The sequence below is a fragment of the Fukomys damarensis genome, unplaced genomic scaffold, assembly GCF_012274545.1.
Source record: "Fukomys damarensis isolate Sample0158 unplaced genomic scaffold, DMR_v1.0_HiC HiC_scaffold_19, whole genome shotgun sequence".
NCBI classification, from domain to species: domain Eukaryota; kingdom Metazoa; phylum Chordata; class Mammalia; order Rodentia; family Bathyergidae; genus Fukomys; species Fukomys damarensis.
The window spans coordinates 45,610,090-45,633,771 of record NW_022900931.1 but is presented as its reverse complement, the minus strand read 5'-3'; the positions used below and the strand labels follow the sequence as shown (position 1 = coordinate 45,633,771).

At 38.1% G+C, this 23,682-nt stretch overlaps 1 protein-coding gene across 3 annotated transcripts in view; it reads left to right on the top strand.

Annotated features, from left to right (window-relative positions):
* The window catches only part of Ddr2 (discoidin domain receptor tyrosine kinase 2), a 149,014-nt gene that overhangs the window by 98,519 nt on the left and 26,813 nt on the right, over positions 1-23,682 (top strand). For all 3 annotated transcript variants that reach the window (XM_010611282.3, XM_010611280.3, XM_010611281.3), the window contains 6 exons: positions 9,266-9,368; positions 10,792-11,023; positions 11,312-11,459; positions 11,840-11,945; positions 16,182-16,365; positions 19,778-20,021. In XM_010611282.3, the coding sequence (XP_010609584.1) occupies positions 9,266-9,368; positions 10,792-11,023; positions 11,312-11,459; positions 11,840-11,945; positions 16,182-16,365; positions 19,778-20,021 (1,017 nt within the window). The remainder of the gene's footprint in view (positions 1-9,265; positions 9,369-10,791; positions 11,024-11,311; positions 11,460-11,839; positions 11,946-16,181; positions 16,366-19,777; positions 20,022-23,682) is intronic.

The following is a 23,682-nucleotide window of genomic DNA, read 5'->3' as shown; positions in this document are numbered from 1 at the left end:
CTGAGCTAAAAGAATTTATTTATTTATTTATTTTGGTACCAGGGATCGAATGCAGGTCCTTGTGCTTAGGAAGCAGGCAACAGAACCACTGAGCTACATCCCTGGCCGCTAACAGCTCAGTGTCTAGAGAAGCATGAGGACCAAGAATGGAAGGCCAGGAGGGGTGTGGATGTTGTTTCTCTAGCTGCCAGCATGGCCCCATTAATAATGTGTCCAGGATAGGTGGGACCCGGGAGCACTGGTTCCCAAGGTTGAGAATGCAGCATAGTAATTGGGAATTTTACAAGCATGCAGGTTGCTGGCCTCAGCCTTAGATATACCAAAGCTAAATGTCTAAGAGAAACTCACAGGCTCATAGTTAAAACCCTTCCAGGTGATTCTAAAACGGTTCATGGACTGGCTTTTAGGAATTACTTATGTAGGGGAGATCTGATCCAACTTTCTTACTTCCACATGGGGAAAATGAGAACGAAAGAGGACCAGGGCAGGGCTGTGCTAAGGTCCTACCTGGTATAAGTGATAGAGCCAAGAATAGACATAAAATCCTGACATTCCTAATGGATCATGGGCTTTAAAGTCAGACTCTTTGATAAGTTACTATTAAACAATGAATAGTCTTATTTAAAATTTTCCCTATAGAATGTAGGATTAGTGATAAACATGAAATGTTGAAGGGGAAAATGTCTACATTACATGACGCTTGATTAATATTTCTAAATGGATGGTATTATTACTAGATTTCTCTAATTTAATAAACTGCTGACTCTAAGAAAACACCATTACTATATATTCTCCTGACAGAAAAAAACAACAGAATCTCTATTTGCTTGAAAGACACTATTTGCTTGTAAGATGGAACATGTTTTGGAGATGTTAATAGGTAAAAAATGGGAAATATGCTGTTCAACTTTTCTTTCCTTGACCTGTGAAGATTCTTGTGTTCCAGAATTAATGAATAATAAATGCAAATTCTTGAAGAAGCAGCATACTAGTGTGTTTGAGGAACAGGAAGACTGGTGGAGAGTGTGGAGTGGGGGCCAAGTCCAAGATGGCCAGAGGATAGGTTATGCAGGGTCCAATTTTTTGAGTGAGATTGGAAGTTATTGAAGGATTTTAAGCAGAAATATCTCATTGTCTGATTCACATTTTGAGACACACGAGGAAAGCTGGATAAAGGGAGACTAGTTAGAAAGTGCTTGTACTATTCCTGCTGATAAAAGACTGTGCATTGGCTTACAGTGGCACTAAAGGGATGAGATATAGGGATATAGGGATTTTTTAGTTAGTCAACAGGATTTTCTGTCAGCTGAAGGACTAGGTATGGAGTATAGGAGTCAAGGATGACCCCAAGAGTTTTGGATTGAGTCAATGAAAAATAAAGCTGGAAGAACTGGAAAAGACCAACCGAGAGATGAGGTTTTCAGGGAGTCTACACTTTAGTCAACTTTATTATTTTGCCTAATTTGTATCTCTTTTTAAGGTTTACCTTCATTTTTTGCAAAGATTTCCAAACAACTATTCTCTCCCCCATATGTGCACGGAGACATAAAAATAAATAAGATGCAGTTTTTCTTTTTCCAAAAGTTTGCCATTAATGGAGGAGAAGGACTCACAGAGGTAATTATAAAGCATATAAAAGAGATTTAAGAAATATCGGAAAATAGACAATGGAGATATCTATTGGAATTGATACTTGATACCCTCAAATATGCTTACTTTAGTTGAGTACCAGCTCCTTATCATGTGAAAGGAGAATGCTAGTACAATAGTAGCAGCTTATCTTTCAGCTTGCCACAAAGTGGCCTCCTTGTTGTTCTTCAAGCAACCTTCACACCAGATGTGCTCTTTCCTTAATTGTACCTGTGCACTCTCTGTTCCCCTTGCATTAAATATTCTCCCCTCTGGGAGGCTCACTTCTTCTCTTCTCTAAAGTCTTGGCTGATTTCCTTTATCCAGAGATATCTCCTTGACTACTTACAGAAATGAGCCCATTCCCTTTCCATACTTTCTTTCTGCACGGCACATGCCATCTTTTGTCACATATGCATTTGCTTATATTCTGTTTCCCACATAGGATGTAAGTTCTCTGACAAAAAAGTGCTTTGTCTGGTTTGTTTGCTGCTGCATTCCCACAGTGCTCAATAAATTATTAAATGAATAGTTAGTAAACACAAGAATTAAAATAAACCACAGATTTGGAAAGCAAACAACAGACATTACTGGGGGTGGGGCCAGAGACAAGATTGGAGCAGAAAAACAAACATTAGTTCCAGAATAGAGAAGGTACAGGGAGCCCCACTCTTAGAATTTGCAGTGTTTCTGTTGCCAGCCAGCATCTGGGGAAAAGCAGCTTGTACTCTTTTGGGTAAAGCAGAGTGGCAATGTGGTACATTAGGATAAACTTTGGATTGTGACACAGAAGTGTGATCTAAATCAAATTCCTCCCACTTAATAGCTGTAGGCCATCTGCTAGTTTTTGCACATATATTTTGAAGACAATTGTATGTGCCTTGCCTGCTCACAGGGCTATTGTAAAGCTAAAAGAGGCTAAGCACAACATCTTGCAAATTGCTAAGAATTCTATTTTCAGGTCAAGATTGTAATTGGGGACACTATGACATGGATTATAGCCAAAGGAACCAAGAATGCCTGCCCTAGACAGTGAGGCCTTAGTCTCAGGAGGTCCTTAAAGATATGTCTCTAGGCTGGGGATTTAGCTCAGTGGTGCCACTGCCTGCCTCGAAAGCGAAATGTCCGGAGTTCGATCTCTGGTGCAGAAAGGAAAAAAAAAAAAAAAAAAATGTGAACTTCTCTCTAGGTTATTTAACATCTCCACACATTTTTTAAAATAAAATTGGCAATGCCTGGAGAAAAGAAAAAAAAAAAAAAAAAAATGTCTGTATCTCTCTACCTTGAGGGGACAGTAGCAAAGGGAAAGAAAATCTCTATTTATTTTAGTTGGGTTTAGGTTCCAAATGCAAATTCAAATGGTATGATAAACTGGATTGGGGCATGGAGCCCAGGTTCAAGGGTTCCAGAGGTTTATACTTGTTCGTCAAGTCACTGGTGCCAAGTAGAACACTTAGCATACTAATACCATGTGCCATCAATCTGGAGGAGGAGGATGTCAGAGCAATCCCTGAGGCAGGTATGGCTCCAGCTCCATGGAGGGACTGAGCAGAAGAGAGGGCTTCTTAGTTTTGAAATTGTATCCATCTGAATTATTTGTAACTTTGGCTTTGCTGGCTTCCAGTTCTTCATCTTTCCTCTTCCTTTTAGCATCACTTCTCAGAAAGTTTGGAATTTGAGAAGCTATTGCTTCATTCCAAACTGTTTGGATTTGTGTTTATGTTTTAGGTAATAAGCAGGATGATTTTAGCAATACTAGAAAATGGAAGCTTTTGATCCAGGGATGATAAAAATGACACTGAGCCAAGTATTGCAAACTCACACACCCTTGGGCAGGCAAAGAAAGGGGAAAGGGGTGTCAGCCAAATTGAGGCTTTGGCTGAAGAGAGCAAGCAGTTGGTCAAGAGAGCAACCAAGCTGTTGCTCACAGAACAAAGAGAGCAGCAGGTTTTTATTTATTCCTTCAAGTGGACTAAAGTCCAGTATTTTCCACTGACCAAGGGCATGGTTCCAAAAGATATTTCTTCTTGTGATGGACTTGAACCACCAAGTTGTCAGGGTCAACTTGTTGTAGAGTCTGTGGAATTTTATGTACCTGGTGCCATTGTTCTGCACTTATAATGGTGGGCTCACAGGCAGTCAAGTTTGCTCAAAAACCACTAGATTACTCTTTTTTTTTTTTTGTATGGGGATTGAACTCAGGACTTTGTGCTTGCGAGGCAGGCATGGTGCCACTGAGCTAAATCCCTGGCCCAGCTGGGTTGGTTACTCTTATAGCTGGTGTCATCATCTTGCACAAATATCTCAGATTTATGATAGGGTTGGAGGACTTTCAGCACTTAAGTTGCTAAAAAAGCACAAGGGTGAGAGAGAAGAAACACATATCAGCTCCAACAGGCAACAAATCAAGCTAACCCTGTATTATCATAGTCTTAGACAAAACCTTTGATTTTTTTAAAAAAATGACCAACTTGTCTATGTGCAGAACTTAGTAAAATCTGACTCAAAGGTTAAGATAGCAAAGGAGACAGACACAATATGAAGACAAAAATGCCAAGGTTTTTATCCCATTGAAGTCACCTGTCAAACATCTGCAAGCCCAAGTCAAGAGTCAGTGTGGTAGCAAAGGCAACCTGTAGGTCCCAGGGAAGTAACTGAGGCAGCTGTTACCATAACCCACAGGTGAGAGATGCTAACTACAGCAAAGCTAGTGGGAAGCTCATAATGCTGCCCAGCTGTGTGACCTCCAATGTTAGTGATCTTAAATCAACTAAAAGCAAGTGAAGTTGGATGGCCTATTTAGGTTTTGAGTTTTTTTTTGTAACAGTTTCTCAATTCATGCAAAAATTCTGCATTTGTGATTTTGTTAGGTTCTCATAATGGATCTGTGGAAACATGCCATGTTAAAAAGCTAATAGTTTACTGTATCCAGGAGTGTATTTCACCATTGCAGCCTTCTGTCCCACACTATTCCACCATGGTGGTCCCTTACTGCTTCACTAAATTTCCATGTTAATCTCTTGGGTCAAATCCCACTTGGAAAGTGTAGTGGACTGTGAACATAGAATTGTTATAGTTGGGTATGTGGCCATGTTTCTTGCCAGAACTGCCTGCATAAAGCTTTGCTTAACTACAGTGTCTGGAACACGGTCCTTGGAACTGCCATTGCCTTTCCTAGGAGCTTTGCTTGGTATGATATAAGCAGAAGGCTCCTCTGCCTTTATTTCCTCACGATTGTATTTGATTTCTTCGTTTCCTGAGCCCATGATGTTTTGTAAGCACAGTAGGTCTGTCTCTGTGCAAGGTTTGGTCAGAATATTTACACAAAACCTATTTCTTGTTTGGTTAGCTAGCTTTCTAGGTCCCTTCCAGAAAATGGCACATGGTACATGTCATCCTATAATTTGTCTACCTCAGACTCTGTCTGAGTTGCTATCATAGCTAAGACACAATGCTGATACCCACAACTTAAAGGAGAGGTTTATTTTGGCTCATGCTTACAGTCCATGGTTGGCCAGCTCCAAGGCAGAATACATGGTAGAGGGGAATAATGGAGGAAAAGCTGCTTATGTCATGATGACCAGGAAGCAGGGACAGAAGGGAGGAGCAGAGGACAGATATATATATATTTTACAATCATGCCCCTAGTGACTACCTCTAACCAGGCCCCACTCCCAAAGAACAAATGAGCTATAAGCCCCCATGATTTAATCACTTTCAAAACTCCTTCCTGTAAGGACATGAGACCTTTGGGGGATGCTCCTTATATAAACCATAACTCCTTCAAAGCCTGGGGAAGTCTCAGATTTCTCCCTGTCATCCCAATCTAACCCTGCAGTCCCTTAATGAAATCAGGCTTTCTAGGAAGCTACTTAACTTTAAGACATTATTTATGCCCTAAAGACATAAACCATCCTTGAGATGAAGAAATGCAAAAGCCTAGCTATCTGCTTTGAAAAGGGAAATGAAAATTCAAAAGTAAAAATCTCAATAGTTTACTGCTTTAAAAAAACAGCTTTACTGGAGTATAAGTAACACACCATAAACAACACATATTTAAAATGCACAGTTTGATTAGTTTGATATTTATATAAAGTTTAGATATAGATCTTTAGATATAGTTTAAGCCCATGAAATCATTGCCACCAAAAGTTTTACTATGCCCCTTTGGAACTCCTCTGGCCACTCCATGTCCCTCGGAACACCACTGGAATGTTTTCTGTTGCAATAGGTTTGCTAGAATTATATATAAAAGGAGGCTTATAGTATGTGTCCTCTTTGTTTGGCTTCTTTAATTCAGCACAATTATTTCAAAATTTATCCATGTGCCAGTAGTTCATTCCTTTTTGTTGCTGAATAGCAGAGGTAAGACTAGATGGAGGCTAGGGAAATACGGTATAATAGGAAGTCAATTTAAAAGAAAATTGTTATTGTAATAAGAACACTTAACATGAGAACTTTTCTTTTAACAAGATCTTTTAAGTGTAACACACAGTATTATTAACTATAGATGCAGAGTTGTATATTTTACTTACCTTGTCTGACTGAAACGTTTACCTGCTAAATAGCAAATTTCCATTTGCACTCCTCTCAGCCCCTGGTGATTATGTTGCTCTGTTTCTATGAATTTGGCTATTTTAGACAGCTCATGTTTAGTGGAACCATGTGGTAATGGTCTTTCTGTGATTAGCTTATTTCACTTAGCATAGTTCCTCTAGGTTCATCTGTTTTTGTAAATTGTAGGATTTCTTTTTTTAAAGGTTGAATAATATTTCATTTTATGTTTATCCCACATTTTCTTTGCCTATTCTTTTTTCTTCACCTATTCTTCTGTTAATAAACATTTAGCTTGTCTCCATGTCTTGGCCATCCTGAATGATGGTATTATGAGCATGGAAGTACAGATCTTAGTTTTGATTCTTCTGGGTATATAGTACACCCAGAAGTAGAATTGCTGGGCCGTGGGGTAGTTCTATTTATGATTTTAAGGTACCTTCATATTATTTTCTGTGGTGGCTATACCACTGTACATTCCTAGCCATGGTGCACAGGGATTCCAATTTCTCCACCTCCTCAACAGCACTCTTTATCTTTTGTTTTTGTTGATGATAACCATCTTGACAGATGTGAAGTGATATCTCATTGTGGCTTTGACTGCATTTCCCTAAGGATTAGTGATGTGGATCATCTTTCCACATAACTAACTGATCATTTGTATGTCTCTCTCCCCCCTTTTCTTCTACTACTTCTTCTCCTTCCTCCTCTACCTCTTCTTCCTTTTTTCTTCCCCCTTCTCCTCTTCTCCCTCTCACCTTCCTCCTCTTCCTTCTTCTTTTTCTTCTTCTCTTCACCCCTCTCCCCAGTTTACCAGTAAACTCAGTTCCTCTTCCATTTGGGAGGAAGTATAGGGGTTGAAACCAGGTCCTTTGCACTGAGCTACATCCCTGTCCTTTTAAAATTTATTTTGAGGGGCCAGAGATTTAGCTCAGTGGTGCTGTGCCTGCCTGGAAAGTGCAAGCTCCTGAGTTCAATTCCAAGCACTGAAAAAAAAAATTGCTTTGAGACAAGATCTCACTAAATTGCTAATTTGACAGGCTGGGCTGGAACTTGTGACCCTACTGCCTCAGCCCCTCAGAGGGCTGTGATTACAAATGTATGCCACCACACTGCTCTTACATGTCTTTGAAGAAAAAGTCTATTTTGATCTTTGATTTTTAATTTGGGTTATGTCATTTTTGCTATTGAGTTGCATGAGCTCCTTATGTATTTTAGATATTGACTCCTATCAAATGTGTAGCTTGCAAATATTTTCTCCCATTCCAAAGGTTTTTACTTTGTTGATTGTTTTCTTTGCTGTGTAGAAGTTGTTTAGTTTAATGGGTTCTGTTCATTTTTGCTTTTATGGCTTGTGTTTTTGGTGTAATATCCAGTGCCATTATCTTTTCTTCCAGAAGTTTTAGAATTTCAGATCCTTCATTTAAATGTTTGATCTATTTTGAGTTGACTTTTGTGTATAATGTAAGGGTCTAATTTCATTCTTTGCATGTGGATATCCAGTTTTTCCCAGAAGTTTGTTGACAAAACTATTGTTTCCCTACTGCAATTTTTGCCTCCTTGTTGAAGACAATTAGTTGATGCTATATGTATGACTTTATTTCTAACTTCTCTATTTTGTTTCATTAGTCTGTATGTCTATTTGTATTGAAGTATTATACTGTTTTAAGTACTTTAGTTTTACAGTGTATTTTGAATTTGGAGTGTCATACCCCAACTTTTTTCTCCTTTTGCAAAATTGTTTTGTCTATTCAGAGCCTTTTGGAGTTACCTGTGAATCCTAGAACTTTAAAAATTTTTTTTCTATGAAAATGCTATCAAGTTTTTGAGATGCCATCAGTTCTTTTTTTTTTTCAGCTTTAATTGAGTTTATTGGTACATTTTAGGGATACAGTACAGTTACATTCATTGTTGGGCTCTTGTACCTCTACATGACAAGTCTTGATTCTCATTTTTTTCCCCTTACCCCTGCCCTCGCTTCATCCCCTCCTCCCCTCCCCATCTACAAACACTTTATTTCCATCTTTTTCATTATCTCACATTTTTGAGATGCCATCAGTTCTGAATCAGTTTAAATTGTTTAGCTTTTTGTTTTTTTCTTTCTCAAGATGAGTTCTATTTTTCTGCTGCTTTGCCTGCCTTGAATTTTTTTTATTCAGTGGAGTATACTCTTTAAAAAAGTTAATCTGAAATTCAAATTTAATTAGGATTCCTGTATCTTACCTGTTGGCCCTATATCTTGAGAACTCCATTTTTCTGGAGCTCTCTGGATTTGTATTTTTGTCTCTTCAATTTAGAGAATTCCCAGAGCTCTGCTGAATTCTCACTCATTGTACTGTAACTGGACCCTCAGAGCAATAAGCTGCCTCAATTGTAGGACATATCTCTGTGTCCTATCTCTCAGAAATTGCTGCCCTTTTTTCTCTAATGTTCATTTTCTGAAGGCATGTGTCTCACATATTTTGTCTTTTTTTGGGTTGTTTAATACAGGAGGGTAATCTGTTTCTGTCACTCTATCTTAGTTGAAAGTAGAAGCCCATCCCTAGAGGTTATTATTTTTGACCAAGAGCCAGACATAGTGCTGCTGGGGCCAAAAATGTAGGTTCAATACTTTCATGGAAGAGTTTGTTGGCTTACCTCATAGTTTCATGTAATCAGCTACCTAAAAAGAAAAGAATGCTATGGGTCACAGAAGTACCTGATGATTATGACTCACTAGTGTTATGAAATTGGTTAGAAATACATGTGTGCTAATAAGGGAAAAAGGATGGGCCATTGGGGTTATTACCAAATAAAATAATAAATCAGCACATTATACCATATTACATAACTTGTTAGAGTTTAGACCAAAAGATAAGTTTGTCTGAGGGTCAAACCTTGGAAGCCCTAACTGATTTAGGAGTCAGGGCCAGGAAGAAAAGTCTGGTAAAATCAGGGTGGTCAAACTATGGTCCTGGAGGGACTTAGGAAAATTTCAGATCTCTTACTTTCTGTTAAATAATCAGTTATAGCCTCCCTGGGAGATTTGAAAATAAAAATAAAAGCATGTCCTCTCTTTCATCTTTGGTTTCTTTTGGTCCAGCTATTTGCCGCTATCCTCTGGGCATGTCAGGTGGCCAAATTCCAGATGAGGATATCACAGCTTCCAGTCAGTGGTCAGAGTCTACAGCTGCCAAATACGGAAGGTGAGAATGGCTACACCAGGAAAGCCTGGATTCTGGGTGGTTCTGATTTTCAGGACACAGATGCCTGACTCAGCTGGCTGATGAAGAGGGGTGCTACTGGTCTGAGCTGGTGGAATGAAGGAAAGATGTTAAGTGGCCTTGCACTACTCTTCATGCTTTCAGGGAGTGACTCAGGGATTGGCTGCATGTGCTGCTCTGGCAACCTCGTCCCAACCACAGATGCCTTAGAGCCACAGGCCCACAGTGAATGGATTCATTGATTTACAGTGAATTCTCATTACCTGACCTTCTCATTGTGAGCTGCTGTAGTAAGGAGACCAAAGCAGCAGATATGGGGAGGTCCAGATGATGTGGGATACTGGGAGCTAGGAGACCTGCTCCTCCTCTGGGAGAGTATCTGTGTAGACATCACTCACTGTCCAGAGCTTAACCAGACATTGAGGCCCTCAACAAATTCTCCTCCTTTAAGCTGTACCCGTAAACAGAGCTTCATAGGTTCCTCCTGGTAATATTTCAGAGGTCCCTAAATCCACAAAGTCCCAACTCAAAAACTACTCTTGCAACTTATTCTTCCTTGTGGGGTCTAATTCTTTCAGTGTAAGGTACTGGTTTTGTTAAAATGAAATCACGCATGAGGAAAGTGACTCTGGTAAACTTTCTTCAATATTTACCTTAGTGTGTGAAAGACTAGCATGATGGTTTGTGAGTTTGGAAAGGAGCAACAAATGAATGGGTAACATCTGTGAGAAAAGAGATCATTCCAGGGAAGAGGGAAAGTGGTAAGAGATTTCCAAACTAAACCTTATACTGATTTCACAATTTTGCTCAGTAGTAACTCAGCCTGAAGGTAACAAAATGAAACCAGATTATTTACCATTCCCCTGACATGCTCTTAGCCCTTACCCTCACAGTGGGTTGCTATAGTGTTTGTTGGGTGGCTGTGCCCATCCTGCTGGTTAAAATACTACTGCACTGTATAGCCACAATGAAGATCCTACTGCTTCTCCCTCTTCACTGTCATAACTTGATATCCAAGTCAGAAGTGGCTAGCTATGTTAGGCTCACTCTGAAAACTGGGAAGGGGGATGATGAAATGCCTCTGTTGGGGGATAGGGTATAGAAAGAGCTTCATGCCCTTTGAAGTCTCTAAATCAACTTGAAAGATAAAGGCTGCATGTTTTCTGAAGGCTTCCAGCTCCCTGGTAGTGATTTTCTGTGGGTTTTGTGGTGCTTCAGAGAAAAGAAACTGACCACAAATGGGAGTGGTGGGGGCAATCAGACTATGGCAGAGAACCCCAAACTCTGTCTGATCAGGATTTCAATCCAGCTCTCTTCCTTCAGTACAGAATAGTGACTTTCTGTGACCTGGTGTACAGCTCTATGGTCTTATAGTTTTCTCTCTCCCCAACTCTTACCCTTCAAGGCTGGACTCAGAAGAAGGGGATGGAGCCTGGTGTCCTGAGATTCCAGTGGAACCCGATGACCTGAAAGAATTTCTGCAGATTGACTTGCATACTCTACACTTTATCACTCTTGTGGGGACCCAGGGGCGCCATGCAGGGGGTCATGGCATTGAGTTTGCACCTATGTACAAGATCAATTACAGTCGGGATGGCACTCGCTGGATTTCTTGGAGGAACCGGCATGGAAAACAGGTAGGAAGAAGAAACATCCACTCTGTAGGGGACCAAGACCAGATTTTGACTTAGGCCAAAAAAGGAAGACCACAAGTTGTGTCTATATTCCTGGCATGCCTTTATCATCATGACCTAGGGTATGAGAGGTAGCCCAGAGAAGAACATCAGGACAGCTAGGAAAGCTGAGTGGATGCAGTCTACTCCTCGAATTTAAAAGACAGGGGATATTAAAAGGGTGATGAGGTGAAGAAGAGTGAGCATGATTTTATACCCTCTCTTTACTCTTTCTCTTCTCTTTCTTCTTAGGTGCTAGATGGAAATAGTAACCCCTATGACATTTTCCTGAAGGACTTGGAGCCTCCCATTGTAGCCAGATTTGTCCGCTTCATTCCAGTCACTGATCACCTTATGAATGTGTGCATGAGGGTGGAGCTTTATGGCTGTGTCTGGCTAGGTAGGTCTCTAGCACAGGGATCTTATAGATCTTATGAAAAACCCCATCCCTGGGAAATAAAGATAATCGAATCATAAATGGATGGGATCAGTTACCCTGGAACTAAATTATTTCCTCTTGGTTAGAGTAGAGAATGGATCACTGTTCATCTACCCAAGGCTTGGTGACCTAAACCTGGAACTATGTATTTAGAGTCCCTCTGCTGACTGCTACTGAAGAATGCTCCTCAGCAGTGCTCCCTGCGTACCTGAATTGAACCCTAGAGGGCACACTGCACAAGTTTGCACCCTGGAAACTCATGTAGCTCCCTGAGGGTTGATGGTCTGAACAGCAACTACATCTCATTCCCGGTGGTACTGACAGCTGTGTTTCCTTTGCAGATGGCTTGGTGTCTTACAATGCTCCAGCTGGGCAGCAATTTGTACTACCTGGAGGCTCCATTATTTATCTGAATGACTCTGTCTATGATGGAGCTGTTGGGTACAGGTAAATTCTGGGAAACTTTGCTCGTCAGAATGGAAATGTGACCACCAGGAAAAATTAGTATTTTATATAGCTTGATTAATTATCAATCAACCAATCAGTATTTCATTTCTGTACTAATTATTGTGTGATAATTTAGGTAAAGCAAACCATGTGGTCTTTATTTCCAGCTTTAAAAAAGCTGGCTTTGGGAAGACAAGGTAAGCACACAGAAAACAACAATAAATTACACAAATAAAAGGCTAAGCTTTGTAGTGTGACCCAGAAGTGTGGTAGCCATAATTTTGACCTGGAAAACAAGACATGTGTTCTGACACAAATATTGGCTTGGTTGTGAAGATAAAGGGCTGGAAGAATTGAAGCAATAACTACAATAAATTAGTCAAGTCAAGAAGTTCAGGAAGAAGGGACTCCATAAACGTAGATTTATATACTATGAAAAGATGGAAACCAGTAAAACTTACAATAGACAAGGAACATTTTTAGAAATGATGAGCATTGAAGCAGGGAGCAGGTAGGTGGAAAGAAGCAGAGGAAACAGGGCTAAGGACAGAAATTTTCTGATTAAGGGAGACACTAGATCCGAGTGCAACAGAAAGTACCAACACATAGCCCTGAAATGGATGACAGGAGAGCCATGCTGGAGGAGTATGAGTAAACACAACAGGAATTTGGAGCTTCTATCTGTGTCACTCCACTCCAAGCTTTACCATTCTTCTAGCCCACATCAACACTTTTCCTTCGTAGCTCAGTCCTGATCTGCAAAACTGAGCCTGGGAGAGAAGTTAGACCACAGTGAAGTCCAGACCAGATGATGAGGTTTCCAGGGCTTGAGAGGTAGAGAAATTAAAAGTCTCAGAAAGGGGAAAATGTAATTACAGCACATCTACTGGTTGCTTTTATTCCCAATCACTTTCTCTTCACCCATCTAGTCATTGTTCTTTCCTATTTTCTTTAATTGTTTTGACATTATTTCACTCAGCCATACCCCCAGCTGGGACATACTCAAGGCAGAGAGGAAATCAGAGGAAATTAATTGAACTCAGAGAGGACATCAGTGGAATCAGTTTAGGTGAATTAGAATTTGCTAATCAACAGTTCCTCTGTCCAAGGAATTGTGCTGGGCATTGTAAGTATTCAAGGGCAACGGAATCATTGATCTTTATGTTAAGGCACTCAAAGTTTGGAATGGGGGTTAAGTGAGGACATAAACTAGTATGATGCAATGCTATGAGTAAGAAATAGTCCATTAATTCATTGAGGATTAGAGGGCAGAATATTTTGTGGTAGGAAGGGACAGCATTGGGAGTGAAAACAGATGGATTCATGTAATAAAACTTCTGCATGCTTTAAGGCTTAGTGATTAAAAATTTGTAGGAAAAGCATTTTGTAAAGGTTAAGTGCTACATGTACGTGTTATTATCTGATTGAAGGACCTATAAAGAAATAATGGGACAGATAATATCTGAAATCTGAAATATGTCCCAAAAGATGGGTAGAACTTCCATGAAGAAAAAGAAACTGTGGTTGTAAAATTTAGAGGGATGATCTGGGGGAAACTGACAGTTTTGTTAGCCATGGGTGATATTTATGTAGCAAGGGGGTAGATGAGAAGTGTAACAATGCAGATTATGCAGTATTTGGGGGAATTCGAATTTCAGAGGCAGGAAGAAAAAATGGAGAAGAAAAAAGAGGGTGGAGGAAGAGAAGGATTTCTTTTTTTCTTGTCAACATCATTAGTATGGATTAGTGAAGATTTTTAAAGCTGAGAAAGGTCATGATTGGAGTTGTGCTTTAGATAGACTAGTCCGCCAGTATGCAAAGATTAGATGAGAGCAGAATGGGAAAGTAATGTGGGCTATTTTCAAACTCTAAATTCTGCTTGGTAAAAAGAATTAATAGTCAAGGTCACAACGAGAGCCATGGGAATGGGACATTTGAAATCTGACTCAATATAAGGACAAGATAGTACAGTGAGAAAAACAGATGAAACATGATAGTCCAAGAAACTGAAACAATGGAACTGACATCTATGCATTCAGAAAATACATTTTAAGTAGTTACTATGTACTAGGTACTCTGAGTTCTGACTATGAAATAGAAATGCAATTGAAAAAATTAGAAACCTGGGTGAGAGTTAGCTTAACAGAGGATGATGATGGATTTATTTGGGGATATAAATTTAGAGGGTAATCAAGACATTCACATGGAGAACAAGGAAAGTAGCTGGAAATACAGCTTTGGACCCTCAAGGATAATAAAACAATTATAGAAATTTAACAACTGAGGTAGTTACATAGCTAGCTGTAGTATAGCTAAATGAGGAGAATAAAGATGGCCAGATGAAGGCTCAGGAAATAGATTAAAAATTACAAAACCAACCTTCTTTGACAGTGCTGGCAATCAAACCCAGGGCCTTGTGCACACTAGGCAAGTGCTACATTGTTACTTGTATCTCTAGTCCTTACTTTTTCTAAGTAAAAAATTACAAAAATAATCTGTAATGATTTTAGTAATTCTAGTACTTCTAAAGTGCATAAACTAACCTTGGAAAGTTTCTTTCTTTATTCTACATTCGATTTAATTTTGTGATGTAGAAATGGGATAATTATTTCTTTTTATAAGACTTTCATGGGATTTATTTTTCTGAGGGCCATGGCAACTATATTTATTACAAATAAGCTTATGTTTACCCAGCCTTCTAATCTGCAGAGAGAAGAAATAAAGGGCAAAACCTCAGAAGGGAGATTCAGGCTCTGGTCACTGGATAAAACAAGTCAAACTTTGTAATTTGCCAAATATTTTAACAAATAAGTTTATTTTAAAAGTTATCATTGAGGCTGACTTAATCTTAATCATTTTCATACTGCCTGTTGTATAAACTTCAAAGATCACTTCCAGGGATTCTTGAGGGTACTAGTTCCATCTCTTCTTTTGGGACACATCTCCCACAAAGTATGGTATAGAGCTGTACAAGAGATGTTTCATGTGGTCGGTTCTTGCTCTGTCCCTCCATGAAAAGAAAGGACACCTTTTCATGTTCTTCACATAGGCAAATTAATACAAATACACTTACATCCCATCCGGGAGTCAGACATACTCAGTTCCTCAAAACAGCCTTGTGTTCAAAACTGGAAAAGGATGCCAAACTAGAAAGTAAATTCACATCAAATATCTCAGGTTCTCATGGAATTTCTGCATTTATCTCCATGGATCTAGTGTTCTACATATTTATTTACAAGTAATTATACTTAAAAGTGTTAAATTCAACAGGGTTCACTTTTTCTCCCACCCTTGGTTAAATTGGGTTGTTGGAAATCACAGGTAGAAGAGGGAATGATTGACTTCTCTGAAACTAATTCACTTTTGCAAAAGGGAAATGGACAAAGAGTTGGAGGGAGTGGGGAGATAGAGGAGAGGAAGGGAATAAAAAAGGAATTAACATGTGTGTTATATACATTATACCAACTCCTCGTGATGAAGATAATCATGTACTGCAAACATGTACTAATAATAATTTTAAAATTTAAGAACAACATTCATTTAAAAAAAGAATAGCCAGATGAGGTAGTGCATGCCTGTAATTCCAGCACTCAGGAGACTGAGGCAGGAGGATTGCTGTGAGTTCGAGACCAGCCTGGGCTACATAGTGAGTTCCAGGTTAGTTTCAACTACATAGTGAGACACTGTCTCAAAAAAAAAAAAAAAAAAAAAAAAAAGAAGAAGAAAATTAATTCACTGAACAGTGGCAACATATAGTCAAAAGAGAATCTGAAAAATTTTCCCATGAGCTCTGGGAATATTTATTTAGTGACGCGGTAAGTGCTGCTATTTGCTATAGGTTTCATTTCATTCGTTTACTTACTAATGAATTAATTCATCAGGTGCATTTGATAACATTGATTCATTATATCAAGATATATTTAGTGCATATGTATTCCCCATATTCCGTGTAAAAGTTTTCACATAAAATTATATTGAGTTTTGCCACTAATGTGGTAAGCATTGAACATTTTATAAAATTAATTTATATAAAATTCTTAATTCTTCCTTGATGCTTGGGAAAAATAAATGGATCACTACTATAAAATAAATTCAATTTCTAATAATTCTTCAACATCCAGAAAAATCAGCTCTTATAATACCTAGAGTGAAGTAGCTGGATCAAAATGCTTCCATGAAGTCATGGCTAACTCTAGATTCCTCTCTCCTTTCCTTCTCCTCTCCTGGCCTGAGCAGCATGACTGAGGGGCTGGGCCAGCTCACAGATGGGGTGTCTGGCCTGGATGATTTCACCCAGACCCATGAATACCACGTGTGGCCAGGCTATGACTATGTGGGCTGGCGAAATGAGAGCGCCACCAATGGCTACATCGAGATCATGTTTGAATTTGACCACATCAGGAATTTCACTACTATGAAGGTCAGTGGTGGGACTTCTTCAAAGAGCTCAAAATCATAACATGAGGGAGAATAACTCTCGTAGAAAGAACTCTGAGTTGAAACCAACAGAACCAGGTTCAAACATGAATTCCACTATTAGCTAGTTATGGGTATTTCAAGGTTACTTCATCTCTAAGGGCTTGTTTCTTCATTTGTAAATTCTATAAGGGAGTGAGGCTAGGTCAGTAATATTCTCCCCACCCCCATCCCTTCAACACTGGAGCCAATGTAGCTACTAGGCATTGCACTTATTCTATCAGCTTACTATTGCATAAGACTTGAAAGAGAATAGGTGAATTTTGTAGGGTAGTTGGATGAAAGCCACAGGCTTGGAGAGGTCTAGAGACTGGCATGTGATGGACCACAGTAAATGCAGATACCTGAGAAGAGCTAGGTGAGGAGGATTCAGGTCTGAATTCCATTTCCTCTGAAGCAGGACCTTAAGGGGAGCCCAAACCTGAGGTTAGAGTAGCGAACATCTCTATTAATAACATGATGTGTTGCTTGGTACTTAGCTCAAATAACTATTTTCCTTTTCTGTCACTAAGCCTCATGTCTATTTCAGAGAGAAAGGGATGGAAGGGGAGAAAAGTTCATGCAAAAAGTAACCAGATTGGATGTTCCACCTGGATTCTTAGCTAGAGAGAAACTAGGACTTAGGAATGTAGAGGAAAGTCCTTCTGTCTCATGTAACAAAGAGGCCACAGGATCTGTTGTAGCTCTTATATAACTCACTGGTTTATGAAGGAGCATGAGGGTGCCTTCAGTATGGCTCAAGAAAAAAGAATGGGCAAATGAATTTGACCACACATGAATCTGTTCATCTACTCTTTCTACCCATTAACAGTTGAGGGTAGAATAATAATGATTAATAAATTGATGACTCTGCCTCTATTTATTCTCGGTCTCCGGGTTCAATATTTGTTTCCTAAATTTACCCATTCTTCTGTCTGTTACTAATTTACCAACTATGTTTGGAGCTTATGTAGCTATGAGTAAAAAATACTATGAATAAAAAGTAAAAAGGTGGAAAAGAAATGATGCCTGCCTTGGGACACACTGCAAATCAGGAAGGTACTATTTATTTATTTGCCAAAGGAGGTATGTAAGATCACATGGGAGCTAGAAGAAGGAAATCTGTATTGTAATGAAGAATTTGTAATAATGCAATTTTTTAACCATCACACAAACTAAAAGCAAATGTGTGTCTTTTATTTCACTACAAGATTTTAAAGTGATATCTCCTAATTGGATTAACGGCTATTAGTTAAATGTTCACACATTTAAGATGAAAACAAAAGGATCAATGTATGCCCAATATGTTAATTTTTCAAGGATGGCTCTTTGGCAGTTGTTAAACATAAGTGTGTACAATTGTGTGTACTGCATTATTCTTCCCAAATTTTGTGGGGAGTAGGGCAAGAAAGAGGGGATATACAAATTATAACAAAACTAATAAAAATATATCTTGAGGGAAAATTTGTGTTTCTAAATATTATCTAACAAATAATGAACTATTCCAACAAATAATGAACTGTATTTTAAACTTTTGCTAAATTTGTACTATTCAGTTAAGAGACTTTGATCTTCCTGTATATCTCTGATTCTGTTTAATGAGTTTGTCACAGGTCAAAATTATTTAAGAATCTAAGTTTTAATGTGAAGGTACTGGGATCTCCTCAGTAGCAAACTCAGGGCTGTCTTCTCAGGCCAACAGATTTCCATGATATTTTAATTTTTCTGAGATGAAAAGTAAAAAGAATTTCAGGCAATTGATGTCTTCTAGAGAGTAGCATCTGCCTCCTAAGCAAATTTCTATTCATTTCCCCTCTGAGGCATGGTGAAAAGATACTATTAAAATAATAAATGCATTCTTTAAATGTATTGTTTTATTTAAATAACTATATAAGATTGTATGGAAATGAAATCCTATGCTATTTTTTCACATTCCAGGAGAATTTCGAAGACATCTGTAGGAGAGATTATTACCTTCCTCATGAGATATTTAGCCAACACTTTGCACATTTCAAACCATCTGAAAAATCTGTTGCAGCTGTAGATAACTATTCCTTTTCTTCCTTAGCCCTACTCCATTGACTTGTGTTAAATGAACTGGAACAGTTAATTCATTCCAAGGAAGATATTAACACGTGTTTTCATCAGTAAAACGTTTGAAGAAAAATACAAATTTAAAAGTGATTTTCTTCATTTCTATGTGGCATAATCTGAGAAAGAGCATTGAGCTAGGAGTCCAGGGCTATAGAACCAGTTCTGTTGTTGATGGACTTTCAGGGAGCCACCTTCTCAGGGCACCAGTACCTCATTAGTGAACAACATGTGATGTTACATTATGTTTACAATAGCTCTGATGCTCTATCCTTAGTGTATCTCTTATCCAGTCTTTAGTCAATAAATTTCTGTCATCATTGCTACTCCTTCTTCATCTAAGAATAAAATATATATTATCATCCTGTGTTGACTATCCAGCAACCAGAAGAGGGAATCAGGATGAGACAGTTAAAGCCCTATGACTCCAACACAGGCAAGGCATTAAAACAGAAACAGAAAGTATATCTCTAGAGTGACAACTATGTCTTTCCAATCCCTGAAGTCCTTAAATTCAAGGAACAGTGTGGCTACTAAAGATCCATTTTCAACATGAGATTGAATCAGGGTAGTTACGGAACTACCAGAAGAGCCTTGATTCAGTTACAAATATATACACATCATTTGCTAAACACAGCAAGGTGCTACAGATGGATTGTTGTGGAATCTTTGCCTCTGATGTCTTTCAATGCTATTCAAATATCCTAGTGAAATAGTCCTGGCAGAGAATGTCAGTAAACTGCCTACAGACTTTCTTTTTTCTTTGCAGACATTATCTATGAGAAAGAGTCTATTATTATATTTTTCCAGATTTCTCACCTCGTTCCCTTGAAAAGGAGTGGTCTGGCTTTGGAAAGTACCTAGCCAGGAATAAGATGGCAGTCTTTTTCATATCCTCAAATATGTCTCAGAATAAATGGCTGAAATATGCCTAGATAGCAATGTGGTTGAGAGAAATGTGTAGTCAAGAGAGTTCAGGGCAAGGAAGGACCTGAGAGAATGCTGGTTCATCTCTCATTTAGCAGATGAGGATACTGCAACTCAGCATAGTGAAGGGAAGTTGCCTAAGCACAGTTGCAGAGGCAGCTGGGCTTGCTGCTGAGAGTTTTTATAAGTCCTGATCAAAAGTCCCTGGCAACAAAGATCCAGAAGACTGCAGAGCACCAGGGGTAGTGCTCAGAGAAATGGGAAGGACTAGGCTTCTACTGGGTTAGCTTGCACTAACCCATGTTCCCATGTAACTTAGCAGGGCCAATCTGTCATTCACATACCTCTTTCTCTACCAGGTCCACTGTAACAACATGTTTGCTAAAGGTGTGAAGATCTTTAAGGAAGTGCAATGCTACTTCCGCTCGGAAGCCAATGAATGGGAACCCAATGCTGTCTCCTTTCCCCTTGTCCTGGATGATGTCAACCCCAGTGCTCGCTTCGTCACAGTGCCTCTCCACCACCGCATGGCCAGTGCCATTAAATGCCAATACCATTTTGCTGACACCTGGATGATGTTCAGTGAGATCACCTTCCAATCAGGTAGGAAGCATGGGATCCCATGGGGCTGTGGGAATAATTGAGGGAGGAAGAAGATGAACATCCAACTTCCCACAGAGAAGCAGGGTTGTATGGGTAGTGGTTTCATTGGTGGGTGGCAGGAATTCTTGTGCTTCTAATATTAGTCATGGAAGCATTTAATTATAAACCAGAAAGGAACAAAATATTTACTTGACTCTTTGTCATGTATTTGTCTAGAAGAGAGGTATGGTAAAATATTTTTAAATGATAGCACGATATTTTAAAAATGGTATACATTAAGGCTATTAACGAACGTGATTAAGATGTTCAAATGAAAATTTCTAAATATTGTACACAAAAGTAAAGAGAGCAATGTATCCCTATATCAATCACTCAGGTTTACTGTTGATTTTTTGCTACACTTGTACAACCTATTTTACTCTTGTTTACTGAAGTATACTAAAGAGAATCTGAAATATTATTTGATTTGATTACTAAATATTTTGGAATGTCCCTAAGAAAATAACATTAGCTTTCTAGGTGTAGTATAATTATAATAGCCTATAACATTTATCTATACATAATTCCTAAGTATCTCTTATATCGTATCCATATTAAGTATCTCTTATTGTCTAATAATGCCTTGCTGTAGTTGTCTTCATTGTAGCACAATTCAAATAAAGGCCTTTGGTGGATTTTGTTAATTATACTTACTAGATGTCTCTTTTAATCAAAATCATTTCACTGCTTTTAAAAGAAATTTATTCTGGCACTGCCAGTTTGCTTTCTGTGGTGTTATTTTACTCATTTTTACCCTGTGCCATTCCTGTAAACCAAAAGTTATATCAGTTGGCTAATTTGATTCAAGTTCAATATTTATTTTGTCAAGAAGCCTTGTGTATTTTATGTTAAACCTCATCATGGGAATGTAATGTTGGACTCCCTCACTTTTAGTGGTAGTGAGTGATTTCTGATTGTGGGTGGTTATCTCTCCATGGGAAAGTTTCCTGTGAATTTAGCTGTAGGTTTTACTCTGCATTTATGGGCTGCACCTGAATAATTTATTTCACTAAATGGGCTTGAGAGTGATTTTTAAATTGTTTTATTTTTCTACACTTATCTGTAGGATTTATGCTAAAGTTCCTCATGTATTTGTTCACCTTTGAAATATGATTCACACTGGAAAGGCAGGATAGATATTTTTCTCCTTAAATTGTCTATGTCCAGAGTAATTAATTGATGTCTTAGCAACTTCCATGATGTCTAATGTTCAGTTCTCATGCCGTTTTATCTTTTTAGATCAGCACGTATTCATTGTTTTGTATAAATTCAATGTTTAGTCCATTGCAATTATTAGTCTTTTTCATGCTCAAGTTATTCTATCTTTATTGATCCAACTCTGTATTTTTGGATCTAACTTCAAATAAGCCTCTGATAAACTTCTTATTTTCTGAAAGAGCAAGATGTATCATGCTCATCTGGAGCATTTATTCACTGCCCTAGATGTGAAAGGAGCCATTTTCTGAAGAAATCTCAATTCTTTAGAGAGGGATGTTATCTTGAGACCACAGATTGGGCAATAATAATGCTAACTGTTCTTGGGTTGTTATTCCTTCTTGGACTTTTTTAAATGGGAAAAGTGAGGAAAAAATATATATTTAAAAAGAAAAATATCAGGATTTCATATTATTACTTCTAATTCAAATTAAAGATGAGGTTTTTACCTAATTGGATTACATAATTGGATCTCTTTATTCTTTCTAAATGTAATATTCCCTAACAATATTGGCAGAATTTGCTTTAGCTACTATTCAAAAAACCAATATCAATAGTTTTACTAATTCAGAAATATTGTATAGGCTTTATGATTTCTTTATACTTCTCTTTTCTTTGTCTCTAGAATGTATCATGTGAAGACATGCAATACAAATGCCATGCTCTGATATCAGTTAGGATAAGAGTCAGACAATGATCTTCTCTGTGTAGTTATATTGTTAACATGATACACAGTTAGGTTCATTTTCTTCAGTTTGTTTCAACTCTTAGGGATTTGTTAAATATTAAGACTATTCCTGACATGCTACTCTCTTTCTCTCCCTCCCCCGACCCCCCCATCAGGGTTTTCACATTGAGTTACATCCCCAGTCCTTTTTCAATTTTTATTTTGATAAAGATATCATTAAATTGCCCAGGGTGAGCTCAAATTTACAATCACCCTACCTCAACCTCCTAGGATGCTGGGATTACAGGTGTATACCACCACACCTAGCTTTGTTGTACCACTATTGAGCAAGATTGAACTTACTGGAGCCAGGCACTGTGCCAAGTCTTAAAAAATTACAAGAAATTTTAAGACATAGTTCACACCATTATATTTTAGATGGGAAGAGAAATTCTATACAATGATTTTTCCAAACATATCTAAAGTAGTACCAACCATAAGTGGTCAGGAGAGGGGCACTAGAGAGTGGGTTTGTTATGAAAAACATCAAAGGAGTAAGATTTTACCAGGCCTGAAAGAAAGCACAGACATAAGATAATAGAGGAGAGACTAATCTAGCAACAGTGTTGGGTAAGTTGGAAACTTATCCTTTCTGATTTGATTTTTAAAAGGGGAAAATTTCAAAATGTACTGATAGGAACTAGAGCACATATTTAGAAAAACAGATTTGGTGCCAAATGCGTTCTATACCAATAATTTAATCTTAGAATAAATGGACTGATTATTTTATATGAAATATCTATTGAGAGAGAAAACCAATTTTCAAAAGTAGGGCCATTTGTACTGTGTCAACTAGGGGAAAAATAGATTCCCATTGCTTTTAGGGATTCTCTTGGCCAGTAATTGGTACATTTACTTATTTTGGCTTGATGTAGCGATGGAATATGGCTTTTGACTCTTGGGATTTCATAAACTTTAAATCCTATACCATGATAGTATTTGTTTTTGTTGGAGCCTGAGAACTGAAATCAGAAAGTACATATTGATGCCAGATACCTTCCTATTTGTATAGTAACATTAAGAAGAAGAAAAATTAGAATTTTGGGAAGGAGTGTCTCTTATGAGGAAAATGCATATTCAAAATCTTGACCCCCTTGATTTCACAAATCAGAGAGGAAAACTAGTTGCCAAACTGGTGAATACACTAGGGTCCTGACTCAGAGGCCACAGCCTCATAGTAAAGGATAATATTGGACCGTATCAGCACGTCAATGTCAATAATTTATGTTTAAGAATAAATGAAGCCTTCCTTTTTAAGTTAAGGAGCCTGGGCAATGGGGCATAATGGAAACACTTTTATAAAACAATTTAATTTTCTTAAAGCAAAGAGCATCTTAGCATTGTGTCTATCCATTGCTCACTAAGTCACTGTATTCTCTATGCTCTGCTGGATTTATGCCCTGCCTCATCTGCATACTTTTTCATACTATGTGGTCGCACTCCTCTGAACCACCATTTCTTAAGTTTTGCACTGCAATGTCTAGTTTATAAATTTTGAGAAGAAAAGTTTTGCAAGAGAAAAGTTGCCTTACTATGTAAATGGCTATATTTTTATTTATTATGTTTTCTTTTTATATCATGTTGATGTAATTGTGTGTTGTTTCCATGCATTTATACATTGTATAATAACTAAGCTAGTTTTTTTTTTTTTTTTGGTTCCAGGGATAGAACTTGGGACCT